The sequence below is a fragment of the Eutrigla gurnardus genome (assembly GCF_963514095.1).
Source record: "Eutrigla gurnardus genome assembly, chromosome: 20".
NCBI lineage: Eukaryota > Metazoa > Chordata > Actinopteri > Perciformes > Triglidae > Eutrigla > Eutrigla gurnardus.
In genome coordinates this window covers 20,086,139-20,110,379 of record NC_139931.1, presented here as the reverse complement: position 1 = coordinate 20,110,379, position 24,241 = coordinate 20,086,139, and the positions used below count along the sequence as shown (strand labels likewise).

Below are 24,241 nucleotides of genomic sequence, written 5' to 3'. Positions count from 1 at the left end.
TTGTGCCAGGAGCAGGATGTGGCCCTACCTGGCCCTAGTGCAGTGCCTTCTATTTCTGTGCTGCCTACTGCGCCTTCGGCTGCTAGTGCCCATGTAACCAACAGACTAGTTTTTGTACCCAGAGACAGGAAATGCCCCATGTTTAGTGGACAAGCAGGCACCAGTTTGACGGAGTGGATTGAGGAGGCACAAGCTTGCATGAGGGTACGGCATTTATCTACACCTGACCAGGCATTCTTTTTGTTTGATGACCTACAAGGGGAAGCTCGTGAAGAGATAAAGTATCGCTCTAGTACTGAACGGGGGGATCCAACTAAGATCATTGCTGTGTTGAGGGAGTTGTATGGGTGTTCAGAGTCCTACGTAGCCTTACAGCAGGCCTTTTTCTCCCGAAGGCAGCAAGAAGGGGAGACTCTGCAAGAGTTTTCCCAATAATATGTAGACGCTGCCAGCAGCCTGGCCACTATGCTAGTGAGTGTGATGGGGTACGTGCTCCCCCTCGTGCCCAGCCCATGTTGCGTGCTCCATTGTCTACTCGGCCGTCTCATCTCTCGGAAAACTAGCGCCCACCGAACTGCAAGGCCACAGTTCGGTTGGGGCAACCACTGGCTCCGGGGTTGTTTCAAGTGTTTTGGGGGATACATCAAAACTGATGGCATCGTGCCCTCATCTAGATGTGAGCATGGGTGGAGTTAAGGTGCCCTGCTTAGTGGATACTGGGTCCATGGTATCTACGGTCACGGAGAGCCTTTTCCTCCAGCATTTTGAGCCATGGGGTCGAGAGCGACTCCAATCTTGTCATTGGTTGGAGCTAAGAGCGGCCAATGGTCTAACTATTCCCTATATTGGCTACCTAGAGATAGATGTTGAGCTCTGTGGTAAGTTAATGCCACGGTGTGGGGTTTTGGTGGTTAAGGACCCCCCTGGGGTTTTGTCAGTGCAGGTTCCTGGGGCCTCATGTACTAAGAATTGCGTGGATTTCCTACTGAAAAATGGCGTACGCTAGAATCCAGAAACGGTCGTACGCACAAAAAAAATCAGATGTATCAAAGTGTGCGTACACATGGATCCAAGCACTTTTCCTTTGTACATCCCAATCAACGTGGAATTAAGCGCACATGTGGAAGTGCTAAACTCCTCCCTGTCCACGCCTGCATTTAAATATGCAAATGCATTTAAATAGGGCCTGCACCGGGGATTCCCCTCTCTGCACCATCAGATCTACAAAATGAAAAACGGAAGAAGCGCAACTTCACCGAGTCTGAGCTGGAAACGCTCTTAAACGAAGTCGAGACTCGAAGACCAGTATTATTTGGTAGCCTCTCATCAGGCATAAACACAAAAAAAAGAAATGTGAGTGGGAGCGTGTGTGTGAGGCAGTGAATACTGTGGGGTCGGAGCAGCGCACACTCCCTGAAATAAAAAAGAAATGGTCCGACGTGAAGGTGGAGGTGAAGCGGAGGATTTCGGCCCACCGCCGAAGCGTGACCGCAACGGGCGGGGGGACAGGAGGATATTAATATATTATATATTATATTATTATATATATTAATGACTGCAGAAGTGCGCCGTGGCTACTGCAGTGTGACATTTCCAACTTTACGCACGCGTTTATCGACACAAATACTGAACACAAGGAGACAATAAAGGGCTTGTTAGATAGCTCTGCAGCTCTATTTTCACCAGGGAAAAACAAATGCACATATTTGAATGCACGTGCCCAAATGGGCATCGTGCTGGTTTACATTCGGGGCGCAATTAAACGGATACATTAACTCACGAGAAGCCACCCATCGCGCACCGTGCCAGCCTCCAGCCTGTTACCAACCATGCTATTAGTAAGAATGAACGAGTCATGCGTTGAACCAGGCCACCTTGCCACGATGTTGGTGAGCTGCATTTGCGCATCACATATTATTTGAACATTTATTGAATGAAAATGTTTCCTGTTGACAAAAACAAATTCATCCTGTGATGGCGCTTTTAAAGCAACATGTGTGCAGTCAATAGCTCCGATTACATTAGGGAAACCGGCTCTTGCTGCAAATTGCGCTTTAATGTTGGCCTGTTCAACAGCATTGTATGGGAATTTGATGTACCTGGATGACATTCTTATGATCCCGTCCCACACAGCTGGCATGGCTCGGCTCAGAGTGGACTGGCACACTCCTGACCGATCGGCCAGTTCCCTCTGGAAGGCTCCTGTTGCCAGAAACGAAACCCCAGAGTGGTCAGCACCTGTGTGGGCACGGACAACCCCTGGCTCCTGGCTGTGTTTCTTTCTAGGGCCGGCCGCAGCTCTGCGCACAGCTCCAGTAACACTGGCCTCGGCAACCTTAAACGACTCATGAGCCAGTTGTCGTCATTTGCTAACATATCCTCCCGTTCTCTAAACACCCTCTCACGTCTGATGTTACCGTTTGCGATGTCTTCTAACAAGGCCAAGGCTGCCGCTGTTAATGCCATTTTTTCATCACTTTGTGCATGCTTTTATATTCATCCATATGATTGCAAACACGTGTGTGTTAATTGTCCATTAATGTGTCTCTGATGTGCACATTACTCTGAGGACTAATTGTTTTCACATAATTAACAGTTTCCCAGCATCACCTCAGAGTGTCGCCAAAGGAACAATAGCTGTAGAAACGTGCGTACGCCAGCCATGAAGCTGCCGTGGGACACCGCACATTTCCACGCTCATTTCACTTTTGATACATCTGAACGTTGGTGTGGAAAATTACGTACGCCATGTTTTTGTGCGTACGCAACATTGATACATGAGGCCCCTGGTGTTTTGGGAATGAATGTCATCCGCAGGTGCTATCGTGACCTCTTTGGGCAGCACAGCTTTGCCTTGTTTGATTTGCCTTTGGTATTTGAGGCCCCAGAATTAGTTGTGCAGGCGTTGCAGAAGTGTCACCACGCTAGTGTGCAGGCCCCTCAGGAAGCTGCGGGTAGGGCAAAAGTCAGAGGCAGGAAGGTTTGTCGCATCCCAGGTGGTGTAATGAAGATAGTGGAGGCCACATGCTCCGAACAGTATTCCGGTACCACAGTGCTGTTTGAGCCCCTACACTCTGGCTTACCTGCAGGACTGCTTGCTTCCCCTGCTTTAGTTCAGGTGCTACGGGGCACGGCCTACATCCCAATTGTCAATGTTGGTTCAACCGATGTGTTGCTTTACCCCCGCACCATTGTAGGTACGTTGGATGGGGTTAATGTTGTGAGCCTTCCCACAGGAGTCACTGAGGTACCATCTGGCATAGCCACTGTGAGGTCCCAATCAGTGGTTCATGCCATGCAGGATCAGATAGAGGCCATTGATCTGTCCCCATTGCCTGTCGATGAGCAGGGCCAGGTGAAGTCCCTTCTTAGGAAGTATCACTCAGTTTTTTCAGCTCACGATGGGGATTTGGGGTGCACTAACCTAATGGCCCATGATATCCCTCTCCTAGACCAGGTCCCTGTGCAGCAGCGCTATAGGCGTATACCCCCGTCCGAGTACGAGGTTGTCAAAGAACACATCAACCAACTGCTAGAGGCACAGGTAATCCGAGAGAGTAGCAGCCCTTACGCTTCCCCCATTTTGCTGGTCAAAAAGAAGGACGTCAGTCTGCGCATGTGTTTAGACTATCGACAACTGAACCACAAGACACGGAAAGATGCATTTCCTCTGCCCCGTATCGAGGAATCCCTGGATGCACTGACAGGCGCTCGCTGGTTTTCCACCATGGACCTGGCCAGTGGATATAACCAGGTCCCGGTAACAGAGGAAGATCGTGCCAAGACTGCCTTCTGCACTCTGTTTGGATTATTTGAGTGGAACCGCATGCCCTTTGGGCTCTGTAACGCCCCCAGCACATTCGAGAGACTGATGCAGAGAATATTCAGTGACCAACAACAGTGCCAATCCTTGCTTCTTTACCTAGATGACATTGTTATTTTCTCCTCCACAGTAGAGCAACATCTTGAGAGGCTGGAGGTGGTGCTGGGTCGGCTACAAAGGGAAAATCTTAAGGCAAAGCTCACCAAATGTGCGTTTTTCCAGCGAGAGGTGCGCTACTTGGGTCACGTGATCTCGGACAAGGGGGTTTCCACCGACCCAAGTAAGATAGAAGTGGTAGCCAAGTGGCGACCTCCCACTACCATCTCTGAGCTGCGGTCTTTCCTGGGGTTCGCCAGCTATTATCGTCGGTTTGTAGAGGGCTTTGCCAAGTTGGCGGCCCCTCTACATAGGCTGGTGGCAGAGCTAGGAGGCACCAGATCCAGGACAAAGGCAGCGCGGGGTGCTATTGGGAACTGGACGGAGGAGTGCCGTAGCAGTTTTGAGACACTAAAGACCAAGCTAACCATTGCACCAGTACTCGCTTACGCGGACTTCTCACGCCCCTTTGTTCTGGAGGTGGATGCAAGTTACGGTGGCCTTGGGGCGGTGCTTTCCCAGGAGCAAGGAGGCAAGGTCCGGCCTATCGCTTATGCCAGCCGCGGTCTGAGGCCCACTGAGCGCAATATGCAGAACTATAGTTCCATGAAGTTGGAGTTCCTGGCGCTCAAGTGGGCCATGACGGAGAAATTCAGGGAGTACCTGCTTGGCAATAAGTGTGTGGTCTATACCGATAATAACCCACTCAGCCATCTGTCAACAGCTAAGCTCGGTGCTACTGAGCAACGGTGGGCAGCCCAACTTGCATCCTTTCACTTTGAGCTGAAGTACCGATCAGGAAGGAGAACCAGAACGCTGATGCTCTTTCCCGTCAGTATCCATCCGGGGTGCAAGAGATGGAAGCCATGGTCCCTGGCACGTCCTGCCCCATCATTCAGCTGCTGACATGGCTACCCTCCAGCAGACAGATCCTGTTATCCAGCAAGTGTTGGTGTTTTTGAGGCGGAAGCAGCGGCCCAACCAGGAGGAGCGGAAACTTGTTTCGCGTCCTGTACTGGCGTTACTCCGGCAGTGGGACCGCCTGGTTGAGAGGAATGGAATCCTCTATCACCAGGTTTTCCGTCCCGATGGTGCCGAGCCAGTGCTTCAGCTGCTGTTGCCTGCTGCCTTGAAGGAGGAAGTGTTGACTCGGGTTCACCAGGAACATGGCCATCAAGGGGGAGAGAGAACGATGGAGCTACTGCGCCCACGGTGCTACTGGCCAGGGATGTCCTCGGAGGTGGCACAGTGGTGCCAGGCCTGTGAGAGGTGCCAAGTGGCCAAGGATGTTCAACCCGCTGCTCGTAGCTTTATGGGGCATTTGATGGCTTCCCGACCCAATGAAATCCTAGCCATTGATTACACCATGTTGGAACCTGCCAGTACCGGACAGGAAAACGTCTTGGTGATGACGGATGTCTTCAGCAAGTACACACTGGCAGTTCCCACACGTAATCAATGTGCCTCTACTGTGGCACAGGTTTTGGTAGTGGAGTGGTTTTATAAGTTTGGTGTTCCAACTCGCATACACTCAGACCAGGGTCGGAATTTCGAGAGTGCTCTCATCCAGCAGCTTTGCGGCCTGTACAACATTGAGAAATCTCGCACAACCCCGTACCATCCAGCCGGCAATGGCCAGTGTGAGCGTTTCAATAGAACCCTCCACAACTTGTTGCCCACGCTACCCGTGTCTCGGAAGAGAGACTGGAGTTCCTGCTTACCACAGGTCCTCTACTGTTATAACACCACTCCCCATCAGGCTACCGGTGAGTCACCCTTCTTTTTGATGTTCGGCCAGGAACCCAGGCTACCAGTCGATTTTCTGCTGGGTAGAGTTCAGGAGCCTGCTGGTGGGAATATTCATGAGTGGATTCAGGAGCACCAGACCCGACTACAGATGGCCTTTGAAGGGGCTAGGGAACGGTTGAAGACGGCTGCAGAGCGCCGAAAGAAGAACTATGATCAGCGTGTTCACGATGCACCACTGAAGGAGGGCCAGTTGGTATTGCTGCGTGATTTCAGTGCCAGAGGGCGTCATAAAATCCAAGATCTTTGGAGCTCTGTAACATACCAAGTCCTGAAAGCGCCTCAAGAGGGTGGATCAGTATATACCATCGCCCCTGTAGACGACCGGTCCAAAATCAGGCGAGTCAATCGTGCCTTGTTGAAAGCCATGGTCAGAAAGCACTCCCCGGGTGGTGTCTTCACCAGTAACCCACTCCCCGTCAACGAGCCACCAACAGAGGATTCCGCATCAAGTGACGGTGATGTGTTGGTCCTCTGGCATGACGTTCCTCAGACCGTCCCTACTGGGACTCCTACCAGACCAATCGCAGTGACCCAGACCACCCCTCGGTTGTTGCCCTCTGAAGTGACTCCCATTGCACCAGGCCCTTCAGTGGCTCCCACTACTGTGATGCAGCGCCAACCCTCGGCTTCGTCAGCTGTTCTACCAACCAGTTATTTTGACACCAGCGAAACAGCAGTACAAAGGACGGCACGGTCAACTGCTGGCCAGCATTCCAACGTCTACCATCTTCCCCGGCCTGTGGGGGAAGTAGCACATGGGGCTGCAAACTCTTCTGGTCCTGTGTGTAATGCAGTTTCTGTCTTATTTAGGCCGTGGACCCAGCTTAGGTACGGTCTTTATTGGTTCATCGCCGGGTCGACGATGCAAATTGGGGGGGTAGATTGTAGCAGAATGGGGCTGCAGTTTATTCTGCTCCAGTGTCGGTGATCCCGTACATTGGCCCGGTGATTGACAGCCAATCATTGCAGGCTGGCAATCTATAAAGACAGGCAGGGGTCCTATAGGCTCCACCTCTAGTCACTGAAACCACACGTCATCTCCGTTGCGTCCGATGTCCGCTGCAGCAGGTATGTTTGTTAATTTCTTATTATTTGTCATCCCTGGCTGCTTAGACCTACCAAGAATCTGTTTTGTTTGTGTTCGTACAGTAATCATACTTTAATCCTTTGCCGCATGTCGGCCAATGTTATCCAGTCTTTTTGTTTATTTGTGAGTAATGTCCCACTAATTGTCACGTCTGTTCTTTTCCCGTGCAGAAGCTGAGAGCCTCAAGGTGGTGGTTGGTGCGCGTAGGTGGTGGTGTCCCCTCGTTGTGTGCTGTGTTGACCCCTGGTGTGATCCTCCACGTGCGTGTGTGTGTGTGAGTGTGGAGGTGTGTGCACGTGTGCTTGGGGCGTCTCTCTCCCTCGGATACCTCACTCCTGGTGACCCATCCTTCCACTGGTAAGCCTCAGCGTCGGCCGTTCCCCCCCCCCCCCTTCATAATTGTGTTTGTTGTGTTTTTGGCCTTTTTTATTATTGAGGTGTTTGTGTAAAATAAAATATGAACTATTGTTAAATGGAACCACGTCTCCAGCCTCATAAGTATTGCGAACCTCTGTGCCTTTGAATATCTGTTTTAGTCTGAGGTATAAGTATCATTCCTTGGGCGAAATCCCAAGGTGGCGTTGTTGGCTCCTTAACTATACCAGTTTTCTGGTCTACCTCTTAACCGCCCGCACGCCACACTACTATTATTGCACTAAGATTCGGATTCCCAGAAACAATTTATTGTGATAACTGTCCACATTTCAGAAACCAAGTCATGGCTAAATTATCAGAAATGTCTAGCATTCAACTAAAAGTTTCATTGCAGTTATCATTGGTATCACTGGTCATCTCCTCGCTGGGAAGGTCCATATCAGGTTCTGCTATCTACACCGACAGCAGTCCACATCGCTGAGAGAGGGACGTGGGTTCATCTGACACACTGTAAGAGAGCATACAGCACTCCAGGGGAGACAGATAAGTAAAAACACCACACCATGGCCGACAGACTGTGGCATCCATACCGAAGGACGGGATGCAGTATGAGAGGAACATTGTGTCTAATCAGTCTGGTAGCATTGATAGTGGTAGTTCCGATACTCTGGGTACACGAACTTCAGTCTCAACAATCGAATGGCAACAACAATCGCACCGCAGCTGAATCACTGATTGTAAATTCGACACTAGCCAATACAACACTAGCTAATTCAACACCAGCCAAATTAAGAGCTAAAAGAGAAATTGGACGCAAATTGTATAACTTTGTGTCTCTACCCGCTGACAGGAACTGCACCACTGTACACCAATTTTTTCCCCCTGTGCCAACTCACACGCGGCCACCCTGGTTTGAGCCATATGACGGCAACTACACCTGTCTGTCTAGAGAAGAAGGTACGGTTAGTGTAGGAACTTTGGCTCCCTGTAATCTAACCCTGAAGTTATCAGCAGGAGACTGGGGTGTGCAGGATGCGTGGGTGAGAAGACAACTTGTGACCAGTGCGGACATCTGGTGGTTCTGCGGTGGTAAGACACTTAGACCAACATTAAAAATGTTGATTGGATTAACTATATGTATTATAACCAACAAAGGTTCATAAATTATGTCAGAGACAGCATCAAGGGGTTGTATTCACAATTAGATAGGACTAGTCTCTTGGCATGGCAGAAACGGCTGGCGCTGGACATGCTGCTGGCCGAGAAGGGAGGCGTGTGTAAGATGTTTGGGGATATGTGTTGCACTTTCATTCCCAACAACACCGCTCATGACGGCAGTGGGACTAGGGCGCTGGCAGGTTTGACATCGTTATCCGAGGAGTTCGCGGTATTGATGAACACCCTTACTTTTCATGGATGGAGAGCATGTTTGGGAGGTGGTCAGGACTCATACAATCAGTTCTGATAACCATAATTATAATGACCAAAATTATGACTGCGTTGTGTTGTTGTTGTGTTCCATTCCCGAGAGACTTAGTTCAGAGGCTGATTGACGTTGCCATGGACAAGATGTTACTGTACACCAGAGTGCTGGATGATGATGAGGGTAAAGGTGATGCAACATCATATCTATCAGATTACAGTGACGATGAAATAACCCCTGTGAAGTGTGCTTCCAGATTCCTAGGTTAGCAGAAAGTTCCAGGTGATCTGGAAGCTGAGGACATGCACGGGGACTTGGAGGATTTCTATGATTAGTAGTTTAAATAAAAATAAAAACATAAATTCCACAGCACAATGATGTATTTACAGAAAATCCCAAAAAGAAGATGTAAAAACTGATAAGCATTAAGAGTGTAGCTTAAGAGAAGGATGTTGTCTCCACTATATATATATATATATACATACCGGTATACACTTCTATTTTTCAGCATTTACTTTATCGGCAATATGTTGTGGTTTCTTTCTTTCTTTTGACAAATGTACTTATTGTAAGTCGCTTTGGATGAAAGCGTCTGCTAAATTACCTAAATGCAAATGTAAATGATTGCAATCTTCAAACTCACCAATAGAAGCCACTAAATCTGCACAGCTTTCAGTATTCAAGTAACCAAACATCCATACACAAGGACGACAACAGAAACAACCAGTGAGTGCTTGTGTTGGTAGGTGATTTTTATTTTAAAACCTTGGTTCTGATAATGAGGCCGCCATCGTGTGAAAGCTGAGCGAGTGCTGAGCTTTTATCAAAACCCTCCATTTCTCCATGTCCACATGTCAGAGATCAGAAAGTCTTTATGTTGTGCAGGTAAACTGTGAAGAGGACTTCTTCCTCTTCCTCCTCACATGTTGGTGCTCATCCTGGTCTGGCTGTTGGCTGGTGTCAGCTCACCCTGGCTGCCTTCTCTGGGAGGAGACTGAGCAGAGACACAACACACGACAGCCAATGGTTAATGTTTATTGTATGTTTTCCTTCCGTGACTAACTTCATTCTTGACTTGGAAACAGTCGTTTGACAAAAAAACTTTCAACAAAATCCCATGTCAACATTATCCAGACAAAATAACTGCGATTCACAATATTATCCTGATAATCATCAATATATGCTTTAAACTCTAAAAATGACGGCAAATCACTGTACATTGTTAGGATTTTTTTCATTATTATTATATAAAACGGCAAAGATATTCACAAAAACACAACCACATTCACAAAAAAACAACCACTTTAAAGTCCCAGTTGGCAACATTGTTTTGATCATATTCACTGAAGCCGACATTATGCTCCGATAGAACAACATAAATTATCCGGTTTTAGAAAAAAAGCGCTCACATATAGCCTGTTTGTTTTGCAAAAAAAAAAAAAAAATCGACAGAGCCCAGATCGTCAACCAATCAGCACGCAGGGCTGTGTTCGTGCACACAGAGCCCCTCCCCCCTCAGGTCGTACCACTATCACAAGGGGGAGGCGGAGGGAAGTAGCAATAAGCGTCTAATTCCTTGGTTAAAAACTGAAATGAGGAGGTCCAAAACAACCAAGGAAAAGAAAACACAGATGGAAAAGAAGGAAAAAAAGAAAGATTGCGACTGTGCCCGTGATAAAACCAGCGTCAACATCAGACCCGTGTTTCAAAGGTGGCGTGATCTAAGGGATTTCAAAGTGCACGAAGTCAAGGGGAAGGAGCTCGGTGGTCGCGGGGGAGGAGCGTGAGAGTTGTAAACATTCAAAGTGCCCTCCATCCGCCGGGCTTGCCCACTGGGACTTTAAAAAAAAAAAACACAACCACATTAAGTTCTACCGGAAAGCGACACATCATTGAGTATTGGAGGAGCACTTCTGTCTTTTTAACAGGTGAAGGGCTGCTTTCATGCGGAGATGAAGAACAGATTTTGGCGAGCGATCGCAGAGCAGTTTGGGATCTGGGATGTACTGCAGCTGCGGTTCAGGTTAACCACGGAGATATGCGGTCCCAGTTGTGGAAACCGGACCTGAAGTCCACCTGGACCCGATCGAGATCGTTGAAAATAAACAGTCAAGTCAAGAATGAAGCTGTGCAACAATCCTGCTAACTGCTGGATGATGTTTATTTTCAACGATCCCGGTCGGGTCCAGGTGGACTTCAGGAGGTCGGTGGTCCAGTACTACTGGGACCGCACATTACAAAGAAGACCACTGATCTCCACGATCCAACTTTTGCATTGCTCTTTTTAATTTTTTCATGAAATGATCGATCACAGAATCTCCCTTCCTGCTGATGACGCTGTTTATTTTTGCTTTGTGAATTTTCGCAACGAATATGTATTAAAAAATGCATCGGACTCAGTGTGCGAGCTTTCTGTGTGTAATGAAGTTTGTTGTTTGATGGACGAAAAAAACTAATGTGAAACAATGAGCCTGGTCATTTCTCTGGGTGAGAAATACTAGGTGTGGCGTGTGAACAGGTTGAAATGCGTACTAGAGAGCCCTGCGTAACTGTTTTGTCACAATGAGGGCAATACATCTGATGCTGAATGATGGCCGTCCGAGCCGTAAGAGACCTGTGTGGCGTAAAGCAGCCCTCCCACCTGGTAAAAAGACGGCCGTGCTTTCGTCCAATCAGCAATGAGGTGTCATCATAGCAAGTACCTACCCTTTTCCGGTAGAATTCCTGTAAATGTGTTTTTGTGTGAATATTGTGTTTTTGTTATTGTTGTTGTCGTTTGCCCTTCAGGGTCACCGTAGATATCCTTTCTTTTGTGACAAATAATCAAATCATCTGAAATGAGACGATCATAAATCATAAGGTCTCCCTTCATGAATAAAGGATAACTACATTTAAAAATGATTTTGTATAGTATCAGTATTGTATTCTCCTGTATTTTTTAAGTCCAGTCTCTATTTTCACTTCTTTACCACGATAGTTAGCTAGGCAGCACTTTCAAGTCACTCGTGATGATATTTACGATCATCCTGAGAAAACTCACCACTATCATCCCTAATGTGGAAAGCGGAATTCATTGAAAGTGACATCCCTAAATACCATATGCTTCTAGATTTGTATTAATGCTCATCCTAGTCTGAAGATGGGTTTGTTCCGTTGAGGATGCGCTGCGATGGTTCCTACCTTGACGTGGATCTGATTGCGCAGCACGGCAGCTCGGAGGATCATGGCTTTGGCTCGTCTCTGGAACTCTTTGCCCATATGGAGCGACTTCTCAAACGTGGTGCTCCTCTGGTCCACATCCCTCGCATAAAGAATCTGTCAACACGGTGCACTGGCTGTCAGGGATGGCTCAAATCACTAATGCCTCACATTTTCCTGTGTATGCGCATGTGTGTCTCACCTTGCTGTGGGAGTCAATCCGTGCGTTGATGAGTCCCTCCAGTATGAGCTGGGTGAGCTCGTCTTCCAGAGCTGCTACTGTGGTGTTGAAGGCCTGAGCCATCTTAGTCATGTCTGCTGACACGTAGGGACTGAAATACTACACACACACGTGCACACACACACACGCACACGCACACGCGCACACACACACACACACACACACACACACACACACACACACACACACACACACACACACACACACACACACACACACACACACACACACACACACACACACACACACACACACACACACACACACACACACACACACACACACACACACACACACACACACACACACACTAGAGTGCTTTTCATGGTAATCAAAGGAGCTTTGGTAGAGGAAAAAAGCTGCTGCCGTCGCGTTCAAGTAAAAGTACCAGGAACTCCCAATTTGAAGGTAGCACCTTTACAAAAATCAGCTCAAATTTTAACTACATTTCCGGTGGTGCTAAACCAATGTAGAAAAGGAGGATGCAATGATGACTGATTTCACAGCCCAAATGAAGCTTGCGGAACATGACAGAAATACAACATTTCTGTTCATTGCATGTATTAATGTGAGAAAGGAGGTCCATACACATCCTTTTCTGCTTGGTAGAGCAGGTAGTCAGGAGAAAATGAGGGCCAGTCAATGGCATAAATGCCTTCATCATCCAGGAACCACCTACAACCACATGAACCCGGACTAGTCCTGGACCAGGAGGAACCTGCACCAGAGCTTACCCACCACCAAACCGATCCTGCTGGATGATGTTACAGCAGGATCACGTTCACCACATCGTCTCCAGACACCTGTGACCACAAGTGGTCCACAGATGTGCAACCTTCATATCATATAATTCTGAATAAATTATATAATGTTTGTTTAAATCAAGAATACTATTGTCCACAGCATCCGTCTTTCTCCTTATCGCATTATTACCGACGTGGCCCTTTTATAGTAACTCTGTAACACTCACCACCCTCACTATGTAGCTGTGTGATTTGTTGTGTGATGCTCTCCATGCTCTCACTCACTCTGGTCTGGAGCCTTGTGGTAGGGCCTCATAGGGCCAAGATTGGATGATATAGCGATCTAATTTGGTTTAACTTTCCTTATAATGGAGTTAGTGTGTTGATGCAGCCACAACAGTGCAAAGAGGGGCAGCTCAGCCAATCAGGGCAAATGGACTGTTGCCCATTCCTGCACCACCTCATGCTCCAAGTAGTGACAAGGGGACCAGCAGAACCAGAACTAGAGAAGAAGCCGTCAGTGAATGGTACTTTATCTGAGTCACTGTGTTCCTCTACTGGCTCACCTCAGGGATGTGTTCTCTCTCCTTTACTTTTTATTCTTTACACAAACATGTGCAAGAGTGTTTATGAAAAAAGGCACATTTAAAAATTTGCAGACGACAGTCATTGTGAGTTTGTTGTACAACAATGAATCCAGCCATGGTCCAGTCTTGCAGGATTTTATGAGTTGGTGTGATCTTTCTTTTTTGGTGCTTAACACATCCAAGACAAAGGACATGATTATTGATTTTAGGACACCTTGAGGAAGGAGAAGGAGAGAGCAGCTGTCTGTGTTCTCCACGTCAGAACCTCCTTGTTTGTTCTTGTCCTGCTGTCCCTCCATTCTATCTGTTGTCTCTTTCATTCACACCAAAGCAGCTGAACCTGATTCACCATCACTCGTCCCTTGTTGTTTTATGCCTCCGCCAACCGGTCAAATTGCAGCGTACAATTCCAAGAAATTTACAAAAATTTTGAATATCCTGGATTCCAAGTGGACGGAAATGCCATGCATGTCTCACCTGAATGAGGGCTCTGTTCCTGATCTGGCTGTACAGGGTCTTGACGTGAGGGGCCAGGTACATGTCCAACAGAAGGTTATCCTGGAGGAAACACCACAGTCACATTAACTCTAAATGGTTACACGATAGCTTGCCTTGCCCTTCTGTAACATCTAGTTGAAATATTTCAACAAGCTATATATATTTGAGTGTTGCTGTGTGTCCTGTGAGCGCTGAGATTGTCCTTCTGTCGTCCTGATGTTGCTGAAAGGTCTAGATAGTCTGGTCTGGTCTCTGGACTAATGTGAGCTACTATGTGGAGGGACCAGAGACTGTCTGTGGTCCAAACAACAAGGTCTCTGCCGTATTTATGTCTAGATGACCTTATTTGGAGTGTTGATGGAGCAGCTACAATGTTAGCATAGCCTAGCACCCATCAACCAGACGCCATTCAGAAAACAAGCATTTTAAAAGTAGTTATCTTGTGGTCTTGCAGACAGACCTAACAAAACAGTACTTCAGACTTTTTACTGATCACCACCATAATGGAGTTATTTCAGCATCCTTTTGATCTGGTTATTGATATTAAATCACAGTTAAATACTTTATTTTGGGTTCATCCAGCTGTGGTTAAGCAGCAGACGGTTCTCTTGTTAGATCCAGCTGAAATTCACCAAGCACCTCTGGATGATGTCATGAACTAAGACAGAACAGCGTTTGGTTTCCATTCAATATTACAAAGCAGCAATAGTGTTTATTTCAGCCATGATGGATGATACCTGGTTGGTGTCTACGGAGGAAAGCTCCTCCTTACTGGTGAATAAACATAAATCCTGCAGTCAAACCCCGCGAGCAACGTGAGGTGACCACTTGCTTAGCGTTAGGATTACTTTCACAAAAGTTTCTGCTCAAACCTTCATTTCATCCAGCAGCTTGAGACAAGACGCGTACTTGGACTCGTAGAACTTGAAGATGATGTCACGGATCTGAGGTTCCAACTCTAGAAATAACTTAAAGGAGCTTAGGACAGAAAAAAAAAAGATGGTTACTACCATATACGTCTATTTATTAAATGTACTAGATATTTATTAAAAGTACTCGTACCTGCTGGAGATGACGTTACGTTGGAGCTCCTGTCTGTCAAATGTGGCCAAAGCACACAAGCCTCCATACACAGCTACATTACTGGGTGACAGGAGCTGCAGGGAACACACGTGGCGAATTTCTGTTATCAGGACAATCGTAAATATCAGCACTAACTATCATGGTAGAGAAGAGAAAATACAAAAACACTCATTTATTTTCGTATATAGATCAATGTCATTATGTGTTGAACCTGGATCTTTATAGATGAATGCTGGTTGATGGATGTTTTTTAAAGAAAAAAGAAAAAAAAGGGGGAAACTGAAGTAAAAACATTGTGTGATTGCATCTTTAAAAAAGAAATAGGCGTGGTTTTAAAAATAATATCCATTTGCAGACTACTGAAGCGTCATATTAGCTTCAGTTGACTTTGAAATGTGTGGATCAAGTTGTCGTAGCAACATTGACTCACCTCTGGACAGTCACAGTGGTCAAAAGAAGCCTGCAGGAAGCACTTGGCAGCTGGTTTATATTTTCTTGAGGCCAACTCTGCCAGACCTGAAACACAAACCAACTAGGAATGACGAGTCATCGTCCACTAGGGCTGCACGATTCTGGAAAAAATGTGAATCACGATTTTTTTGCTTAGAATTGAGATCACGATTCTCTTGCATTTTTTTCCACAAAATGTTTATTGCACTGATGAACTTTAACAAAACAAAACTTTTGTTGCTTTGGCAGAGGCATAGTAGTAGTTCTATCATTGGAAGATAAGTAATTTTTACAAAAGTAAAAAAAAAATGTAGACATGCGGCTGATAGTGAATCAGGCGCTATAAAATGAACCGTCAGGCTCAAATACTGCTCGATGGTCCGACTGGACCATAAATCAGATGTAGCGGGAAAATGATCGATTTCCCACAATTGTGCCTCGACCACTGCCCGCTGCTTATTGTACATGTTCGGGAGCGCAATGTTTGAAAAGTAGTTCCGGGAGTGCATCTAGTACCGTTTGTTGTGAGTGTTTATCATCTTCTGAAATCCCTCATGTTGTACAGTGTTTATCAGGGCCACCTCCACACCACCGAATGCGAACCTTTTTTGGGCACAAGGTCGGTTCGGGTGGATGGGTGACTCTCACCACTTCCGCCTGGGTTTTCGTCGCCATCCACTCAACCTTCCTTACCGGCGCTGACTTTCCTCCGCTATAACTCGGAAGGTGCGTGTCCACAGGCAGCGGTGTTTCCCCGTGTCCCATTCATTGTCTATGTGAAAAGCCGTGCAATGCATTCTGGTAGCGTTGCGGCGAATGTCGAGAGACGGCGAGCGAGTTGGCCGCTCCTCATTTGCCTAAAGTTGAAGTCGAATCTACTTTATGCTAATCAGAGGCGCCGGGCTCGACTCGCCGCCTCGGGAACGCTTGCGAACGCTCGTAAAAATTTGTTGTTTAAAGGAGAGCGCCGTTCAATCATCCTCTAGTGGCAGCCCACCAAACATGCAATACTGGGAAGCTGCGCGTCCACACGCGTTAAAAATCGCCCTTGTGGACACGCACCTTCACTCCACTGAATCACGTGTTGTAAAGACGCTTTATCATAGGTTGAGGGAGGCAGCGGCAGTGCTGCGTTTGGGGGTGCTTCAAAAAATCCGGAAGGAAATAGGAGCATTTGTGATGCAGCTCGAGATATAAAATGCTTTAGAATCGCTGTGTGTAGAAATGAGATCACGTGTATGTGTGAATCGAGATCGCAATTTTTTAATGATTTTTTGTGCAGCGCTATCGTCCACACATGATAGATAACTACTGTCTATTTTAGCTGCTTTCTTCTCTTCATATAACAGACTACAGGGTCCACAATGATACACGTCACCCTCAAAACCATAGTTGTCCTTGGTACGACAAGCCTGGTGTCTCATGTGGAGTCTCACTTCTCATAAATGTCCTAAATCAGAGCTACTCAACTATATTGTTCGGGGGGCCACATTTTAAGAAAGCTATAGGACTGGGGGCCACATATTCTCCCCGACTCACTCGACTCCTTTCTGGCTTCATGAATGAAAGTCTTTTTATACGTTTGCTAATTTGTCTTTACCATTTCTGACACAGAGTGCAGATATTACACATATTTTTTTCAACAGAATATAATGAGGATCAATGCTCCTCATTCTGGGCGCCTGGTTAGGTTTAAGAAAGGGGGACCAAACATGAGGGACACTTAAATAATACTGTCATTTCAAACTAATTTCCTGCAATTCTACACCAGCTAAACTTTGGGATGAAATGGTATATTGAGAGAGTTTCACGTAGCGTAACCATAGTAACTCCTACATGCATGAGCACGGTGTAAGAGGAGAGGTAGCCAGGCTGACTGAGATGACTGATCAGCATGTATAGGAATAACTTACAATACAATAGATATATTTTGCACTTTCCCCCTGTTGCTCTGAATAACTAGAGGTCTGTTTATCTCTATGATCCATGTGTACCGAAGTGCACGGACCATTGATATAGAAACGTCTCTTATCAAGCTGCAACATTATCTACTATAAATTTGTTTTTTTAATTTTCTCTTTCGGTGAGGATGTAGTTACATCTCAGCTGATGAACTTTGTTCATCATAACAGAGCAAAATGCTGTCTTACCTGCAGCACACTTTAACTTGGTGAGGACTGCTTGGTTTTGGCTATCTCGCTCTCCCCGTTGCTAGAGGAACAGAAACAGCATCATCGTAGTAAAGAACAAAGCAATGCTGGAAATCAAACAGAAATGGCTGACTTCATTTTGCTGTGAGACCCTTCCACTCACCTCTGCTATCTCTGGCGTGGATTCGGCTTTGTTGACATAGCTCAGTACATGGGACCAGTTCTGGAGGTAAACGCTAACCTGTGGGCACAGAGGAAGCGATTTACTACATTGTTAGCTCACATTGAACTGCTACTGCTTTCTGGTCTACAGCGACATGGTTGGGATGGATCCATCCTGACGTGGCTGTGCCTGCTGCCATGGACTACTACTGTTGATAATATTGCTTCTGTTAATACCACCACTACTGTTAATGCTACTACTACTACTATCAACACCAAATGCAGTTGGAACCCAAGGGCCTGGGCTGCACCAGATTTCTGCCTAAAAGCCTGTTAAGGTAGTGTTTTCTCGCCACTGTCGCTGTAACTCTTGCCCCTGGTGATGTTGGGACTTTGAAATTGTGTTAACTCTGAAAGTCATGAGCGTATTCTAGTCCTGCTCAATGTGTTAAGTGTCCTGAGATGACTTCTGTTGTGATATGACACTATAAGTAAAATTTAATTGAATTGTTGAAACCTCTCCCAGTAGTTTCTACCCCTGATGTGACACTTGTAAACACACATCTCTGGTTTAAGCTGCTTTATACTAATCACTAAGAAGCTACATGAAGTTAACCACTAGCTGTTAGCATGGTTACATGGGTCCACCGTGCTGTACCTTGATGACATTCAGACACATGTTGATGACATGCTTAGCACTGGTGCAGTAGTCTCGGGCTCGGGAGTAGCACTTGAGGGCGTTGCTGAGATCTCCACAGTCCAGGTAATGATCCCCCAAGTCATCGTGGCCTCTCCTAGGAGGGGGGAGGCAGGAGAGAGGGGGAGAAAACTAATCAGCATGAACCTTCTTGCTACAAACAGTTTGTCTTTTCTGCCGTCTTCATTATTGTTATTACTGCCACCTATGTGCCATCAGTGAGCATGAGGACGGTCAATACAAAATGTTGCTTTAGGTTCCCAGCTTTCAGAGTAAGTACACCACTTCCACTGTTCACCTGACAAAAACAAGTCTAAGAGGATGAAAGCCAAAATGACTGAAAGTGGAGACATTGGACCTGATGCTCTCTTTAATGGAGTTCCCCTTGTAGTTCTTGAGATCAGTATCCAGCTTCTCCAGCTTGAGCAGAGCCTTTTTCCTGGTGGACTCGGCCCAGGCAGAGTCCAGGGGAGGAGGAACAACACCACCTTCAGGTACTGTGTCCGGCACGCCTTGCACTTCCCTACGCAGAAACGAAAAACATTTCATTTGGTTGGTGTGAACACAGCATGTTCATTTTGCTGGCATTAAGTGTTTTCTAATCAGGGCCACGGTGTTCTTCTGATGATTGACTAGAATACCGTGTGGCCTCTGTGAGTTTGCGGTGGATCTCTTCATAAGTGTCGACATTGAAGGTCCTCTGGACAAAGGTGAGGGCCATCTTCAGGGCCTCCACTCGGAGCTGGGGGCAATGCTCCGCAATAAACTGAAGCCTCTCGATGCGCATTAATCCGCTGTAGCTGGTGGCGTACTGCTCCAGGTCCTACACACAGGGGCAGGGAAAGTGAAATACGGTCATGACTATGAGAAGGTAGAAAACATTTGAAGGGCAATAAGAATTAGAAGGTTAAAGACTTGAAGGATTATAGGAGAAACTTGAATCTGCTTGCTAATTACCAACATATCTGGGACAGAGATATTAAAAGTGCAGTGACTCCACTGACGATCCTCTAAGCTAAGGGAGCAGCCCTAGATCACAGTGACCCCATGTTCCTTACAACACGGATTCCATCACTGCCACAAAGGCATCACACCAATAATGATTGTCATTGGACAGTTACATTGTCTGCCACCATTAGGGTGTATTAGTGTTTATACGAGTCTGTCGAGTCAGTACCAGTGTCGGGTTCTCCACTATGTAGTTGGTGTCCGGAGCATTCTGCTGGTCATCCTGGGGGTCTGCATCAATCTGCATGGGCTCCACCGACCCCTGAGAGAAAAACACACCAATACATGATCCACATAATAACATCAAACAATAGGACTGCAATACCAAGGTTTCATGTATTAAGACAAGACGAGCAGCGAATCCTCTCTGGCTGCCGTGATCAGGGCCGTCGTCTAACAAAGACATTCTTAGTTCACCGATGTCTCAGTGACACTTCATGACTTCAGCGCTTATTTTGCACTCACCGACAAAAATCTGCGTTAGAGCACTGTGTGGACAGTGTTGTCATGATAGCAAAACCTCTCTCAAATATGTACCGATACTGAACCAATACCACGGCAAAAATCTCAAACCCCAGGAAAAGTAATGGAGTAACAGACGACAGCACAGAGAAATTAAAATTGGCTTTCCCATTTATTAATAATGTTAAAATGTCCCCTATAATTCAGTTTTTGATCACTTTGATAGTTTACTTCATATTTACAATCAGATATCACAAGAAACAGCTCTTAAGAAGACTTGAAACCGTGCAGAGTGGTACATCAAGAAAGGGACACGGAGAGAAGCTTCCAGAACAAGAACACACTAAATGATAATAAATTCAGTCTCATCAAAGACTCATTTTATCAGAACCTTTGGTCGGTAATTAGAGCCATTAGAAACGGAAACATCCTCTTGAGTGAAAAGCAATCAAATAATCTTACATGAAATTATCAGAAATCATGAGGTCTACCCAGATAAATAAAAGAAGGGTAGACGTGATCATGTAGAAACAACATGTGGGAAACAAGTGCACAGGGGGAAAGAGAAAGTGAGATCGAAACAAAAGTGAGCTGGTGATGGTGTTCAATGTGCCTGAGCTGCTTTTGTAGGAAGCCTTTCACCATCTTCCTTCGTCCATTCCAGTATAAATTGTCCCGCATATCTAGGATAATCTCATTCATCGTTTTATTTCATGTTGAGAGAAGTGAAACACCACCAGTGAGGGATTTTACAGACTCTCGGAGGACTGCATTCTCCGTAGGCAGAGAGGAGACCCGTTGCTGGCTAAACTCCAGAGATTCCCGCAAGGCTTGAAACTCTCTGTGGAGGATCTCGGGCATCGAAGCTCGACAGTTTATCTGTGGATGTGAGGAAGTCAACATCACTGCCCGGGGTGATGCGGCTCCAGGAGAATTGTCCAGGGGGCTTCGCTTGGAAGTTGGCATCTTTGCAGGTTTGGGACTCATGACAATCCAGAAGAAGCGCTCTTCAATGTAGTCCTCCAGGTTCTCCAGAGTCTCCTCATCCAGTGTTGGGTTTGTAAGAGAACCAAAGATTTATTTTTTCTTGTTTGCTTGCAGTGTGCTTGATAGGATTGACAGACTTTTTAAATCAGCTTAATTATCCGTTTAGCCTGTTTGAATCATGCATGTATCGCTCGTTCTTGCAATACTCCAGCGTCATGTGTGTGGAAGTTCCTGTCACTGATACTTCTGACAGTGCTTCATTCAATTCAACAGTTTAGCAGTTAAATTATGTTAGTATACTAAAAGAGAGGAGAATAACAGACATTTCCATCACATTATAATGTAATGAAAGTATTAGGCTAATTTAATGAATATCACACTTGACTCATTACAACACAGAATGCATGACTGCAAATTTACTTACAAGTCGCATCTACACATATTACTTGTTAAACACTAGACCTGCGTCAGAGCACGTGAGCGGAGCTGACTGAGCACAGAGCGCACAGTAGCATTTTCATCGAGTATCGCAGTACGACCCGGTCCAGTTCTCCTCCGGTACTACTCACACCACGAGTCTGAAGCATGCCCAAGCCCGACCCAGAATCCGTCTGTGTATTGCACAATCATCAACAGTATTATCATTTACAAACCGGCCGTAAGCCGGGGAGACTGCAGATTGAGCACCTCTTCCAACCGTGCCAGGACCAAGGAAGTGCACTGATCCTCTGCGGTCACAATTTAGGGTAACACCGGTGTTAAAGGGCTGCTTTTAGTTTGAAAAGTGACTGTTCTCCACGTGTTTGAAGCCCTAAAGACTCAAACCTTTTCGGCACAAATATTAACGGAGTCCCAAATCATCGCGTAGACTAATAATGCTAATACTAGCTGCTATTTAGCGCTACGTCAATATGACAAACAGCCAGTAACAGTAAGCTAGCAACGCCAGCTTTCGTTGGCTACAGGCTACAATGATAAACACCAATTGTGTGTTCAGTCTATGGCGTGTTTTACTGTGGTGAAGAATCAAACATAAGATGCATGTACATCAGTAACAGATATGTTAACGGACGTCACTAATTAGCGTCATTTGTTGTTTTGCCGTCACAACTAAACCGCTGGAGGCCTTCAGTCGACTTTTAACCTGCAAACGGTTTCAAATGCTTACTGGCTACACACGCATGCATTCAAAACGTTGTATTTAAATACTGATGGTCATTCCTCAATTACGCATCGCGGAGTGAGGATAATTATCAGTTTGTCTCGCGAGTTTTCTTTACTTTGCACTGTAACGTTAGCGAAGGGAAGCAACATTACCTTTGACAACATATCTCAAACGCTCATTCTTAGAGCTCGTGATTTACGGAATCAAACAATGCCTCGCTGAGGATTCACAAGTAGTGTCGAAAATTACAAACGAATGATACGCGGTCTTAAATTATACTCTTTAACCATGAACTGAACCGGAGCTAAGTTTCTATAGCATAAGCTAGCAAGCTAACTGCTAGCTAAGGTTGCACCACTGTAATTGAGATACGTCATGTTTCAGCAATATTAGCTGGATGCAAATGACAAAGCAGCGACTTACCTGGAAGTTAAACACTTGTAGAGGCAAAGGCATATTTTTTTGCTTAGTTTTGTTTCACTGTTATTGTAAAGCGTAATATTTCATAAAAATGTTTATGTGCGGCTCCACTCTAGTGGGTCGGGCTTAACTTGCTACTCGCTACGACTAGCGGGAAGGCGTAGTGTTGGAGATCTTCTTCGTCGTCGCCTTCGTTAAGTGTTGGGCGTTAAAGGTACAGGCTGCCATCTGCTGTACGGGAATGGTCACTTCATGAAGTTCACAATCTGGACACGATACAAGATGGAAAAACTGTGTTTAATCTTTGTATATCACCAATTTGGTTGTTGCAACCCAGGGTTTACCTGTCCAGCTATGAGCGCGTGCACATGAAAGAGGCGGCGTTTGCAGCATTTGACCAATCACAAACATGGATCAGTCTACGGCAGCGGAGCGGCGTATTTCACGTACGAGGAGCGAACCATAATCATACAGAAATATGAAGAAGTTAAACATATAATACAGGCAAAAGGCAACAGTTTCATCTGCCAAATGCAGGAAGGACAGCTGGCAAAAACTTACCGACTGTGTGAATGCGGAAGTCGTATTAATAGTATTAGTAGTAACATATGACTGCCCCATCATAAGGACACTAGTAGATCTGACTGATTAAATGGTTATTTTAACTTCGCTGATAGCTTAGTGGTAAAGTTAGCTAGAGTACCGAGGCTTCCTGCAGCGCACCTCGGTTCGAATCCACCCTACGGCTGTCTTTTAGATCATGTCGTCGCTCTCTCTCGTCCCTTTAAGTCTTATGATGTCCTTCCGCAATAAAAGGCCAAACGTATAACTTTAAAATAATGAATTTGTTGCTTGGATGTATTCTTATAATGTGGTTTATGACAATATCAGCCTCATTCTTTCAGCTGCAATCCCGGCGGTGTAAAACGGACTTTTACACCGCCGGGATTCAAATAGATATCAAATAGATATAAAAACATAATTCAAAGTGGTCAGTAGGCTGTACGCTGACACAGAAAAGTCTTTCCCTCCGATGAGAATCTGTATCTCTCATAAAAAACATCGTCATGGACAGAAAAAGGGTTTTGCCGGTCTCTGTACACTCTATAGTTCTCCTACGAGACCCTCTCACGATCCACCGAGCTTCTTTTTTTTTCTTATCCGCGCACCAAGACAGCTGATTGGTCAGTCGGCGGTGTGTTTCTCCACGTTGATCTCTTATCAGGAACATAACCTGCTCCGGAGCAGGTTAGCTCCACAGCGTACATGGCGATCTACCCCGGTAAGAAGTGAACCAGCGTCGTAGGACGGAAAACCCAGGGTTAACGCTTAAGTTACCTCGCTAAGCACAAATCCTGCTTCGTAGTACAGGCCCCAGTCCTGAGCGGGCGTGGTAACACGTGGCCGGCGGGCATGTGCACGGTTCGCTGTCGTTCCAGTCTCTCTGAAACGAGTCCACAGGCGGCTGACAGTGGAATGATGCACATTCAGTTGTGTTGCCACAGCTGTAACGCTCAACAAAGCACTCAGCATGCCAATGGCACGCTCCCTCATGATTTGTGACATCTGTGGCATATTGACAAGTGACAAAAGTCCACATTTTGGTGTGCCCTTTTATTGACCAGACCATAAGGAGTGTCTGTGTACTGGTCACGGATATTGACCACCACTCTGCCATGCTCCATGACTCTCGTGAGTTGAAATACTCAATCTGAGATTGTAGTCAATAGGAGTGGCCAAGTGACACTGGACTACTGGGTTTGAGCAAAACAAATCA

General features: G+C 46.1%; 2 protein-coding genes across 2 annotated transcripts in view; one reads left to right on the top strand and one right to left on the bottom strand.

The window, feature by feature from the left end:
- The window catches only part of LOC311031491 (ornithine decarboxylase-like), a gene marked incomplete at its 3' end in the record, with an annotated part of 229,983 nt that overhangs the window by 51,584 nt on the left and 154,158 nt on the right, over positions 1-24,241 (top strand). The window lies entirely within an intron of this gene.
- Positions 9,345-22,626, bottom strand: gps1 (G protein pathway suppressor 1). Its single transcript, XM_084036237.1, has 14 exons — positions 22,468-22,626; positions 19,600-19,692; positions 19,064-19,245; positions 18,781-18,945; positions 18,384-18,519; positions 17,727-17,804; positions 17,564-17,624; positions 15,394-15,479; positions 14,943-15,037; positions 14,753-14,858; positions 13,860-13,940; positions 12,014-12,151; positions 11,794-11,928; positions 9,345-9,607 (listed from the first exon to the last, which is right to left on the bottom strand). The coding sequence occupies exons 1-14, from the start codon at positions 22,498-22,500 to the stop codon at positions 9,533-9,535; spliced, it is 1,464 nt and encodes a 487-aa protein (XP_083892363.1). The 5' UTR covers positions 22,501-22,626; the 3' UTR covers positions 9,345-9,532.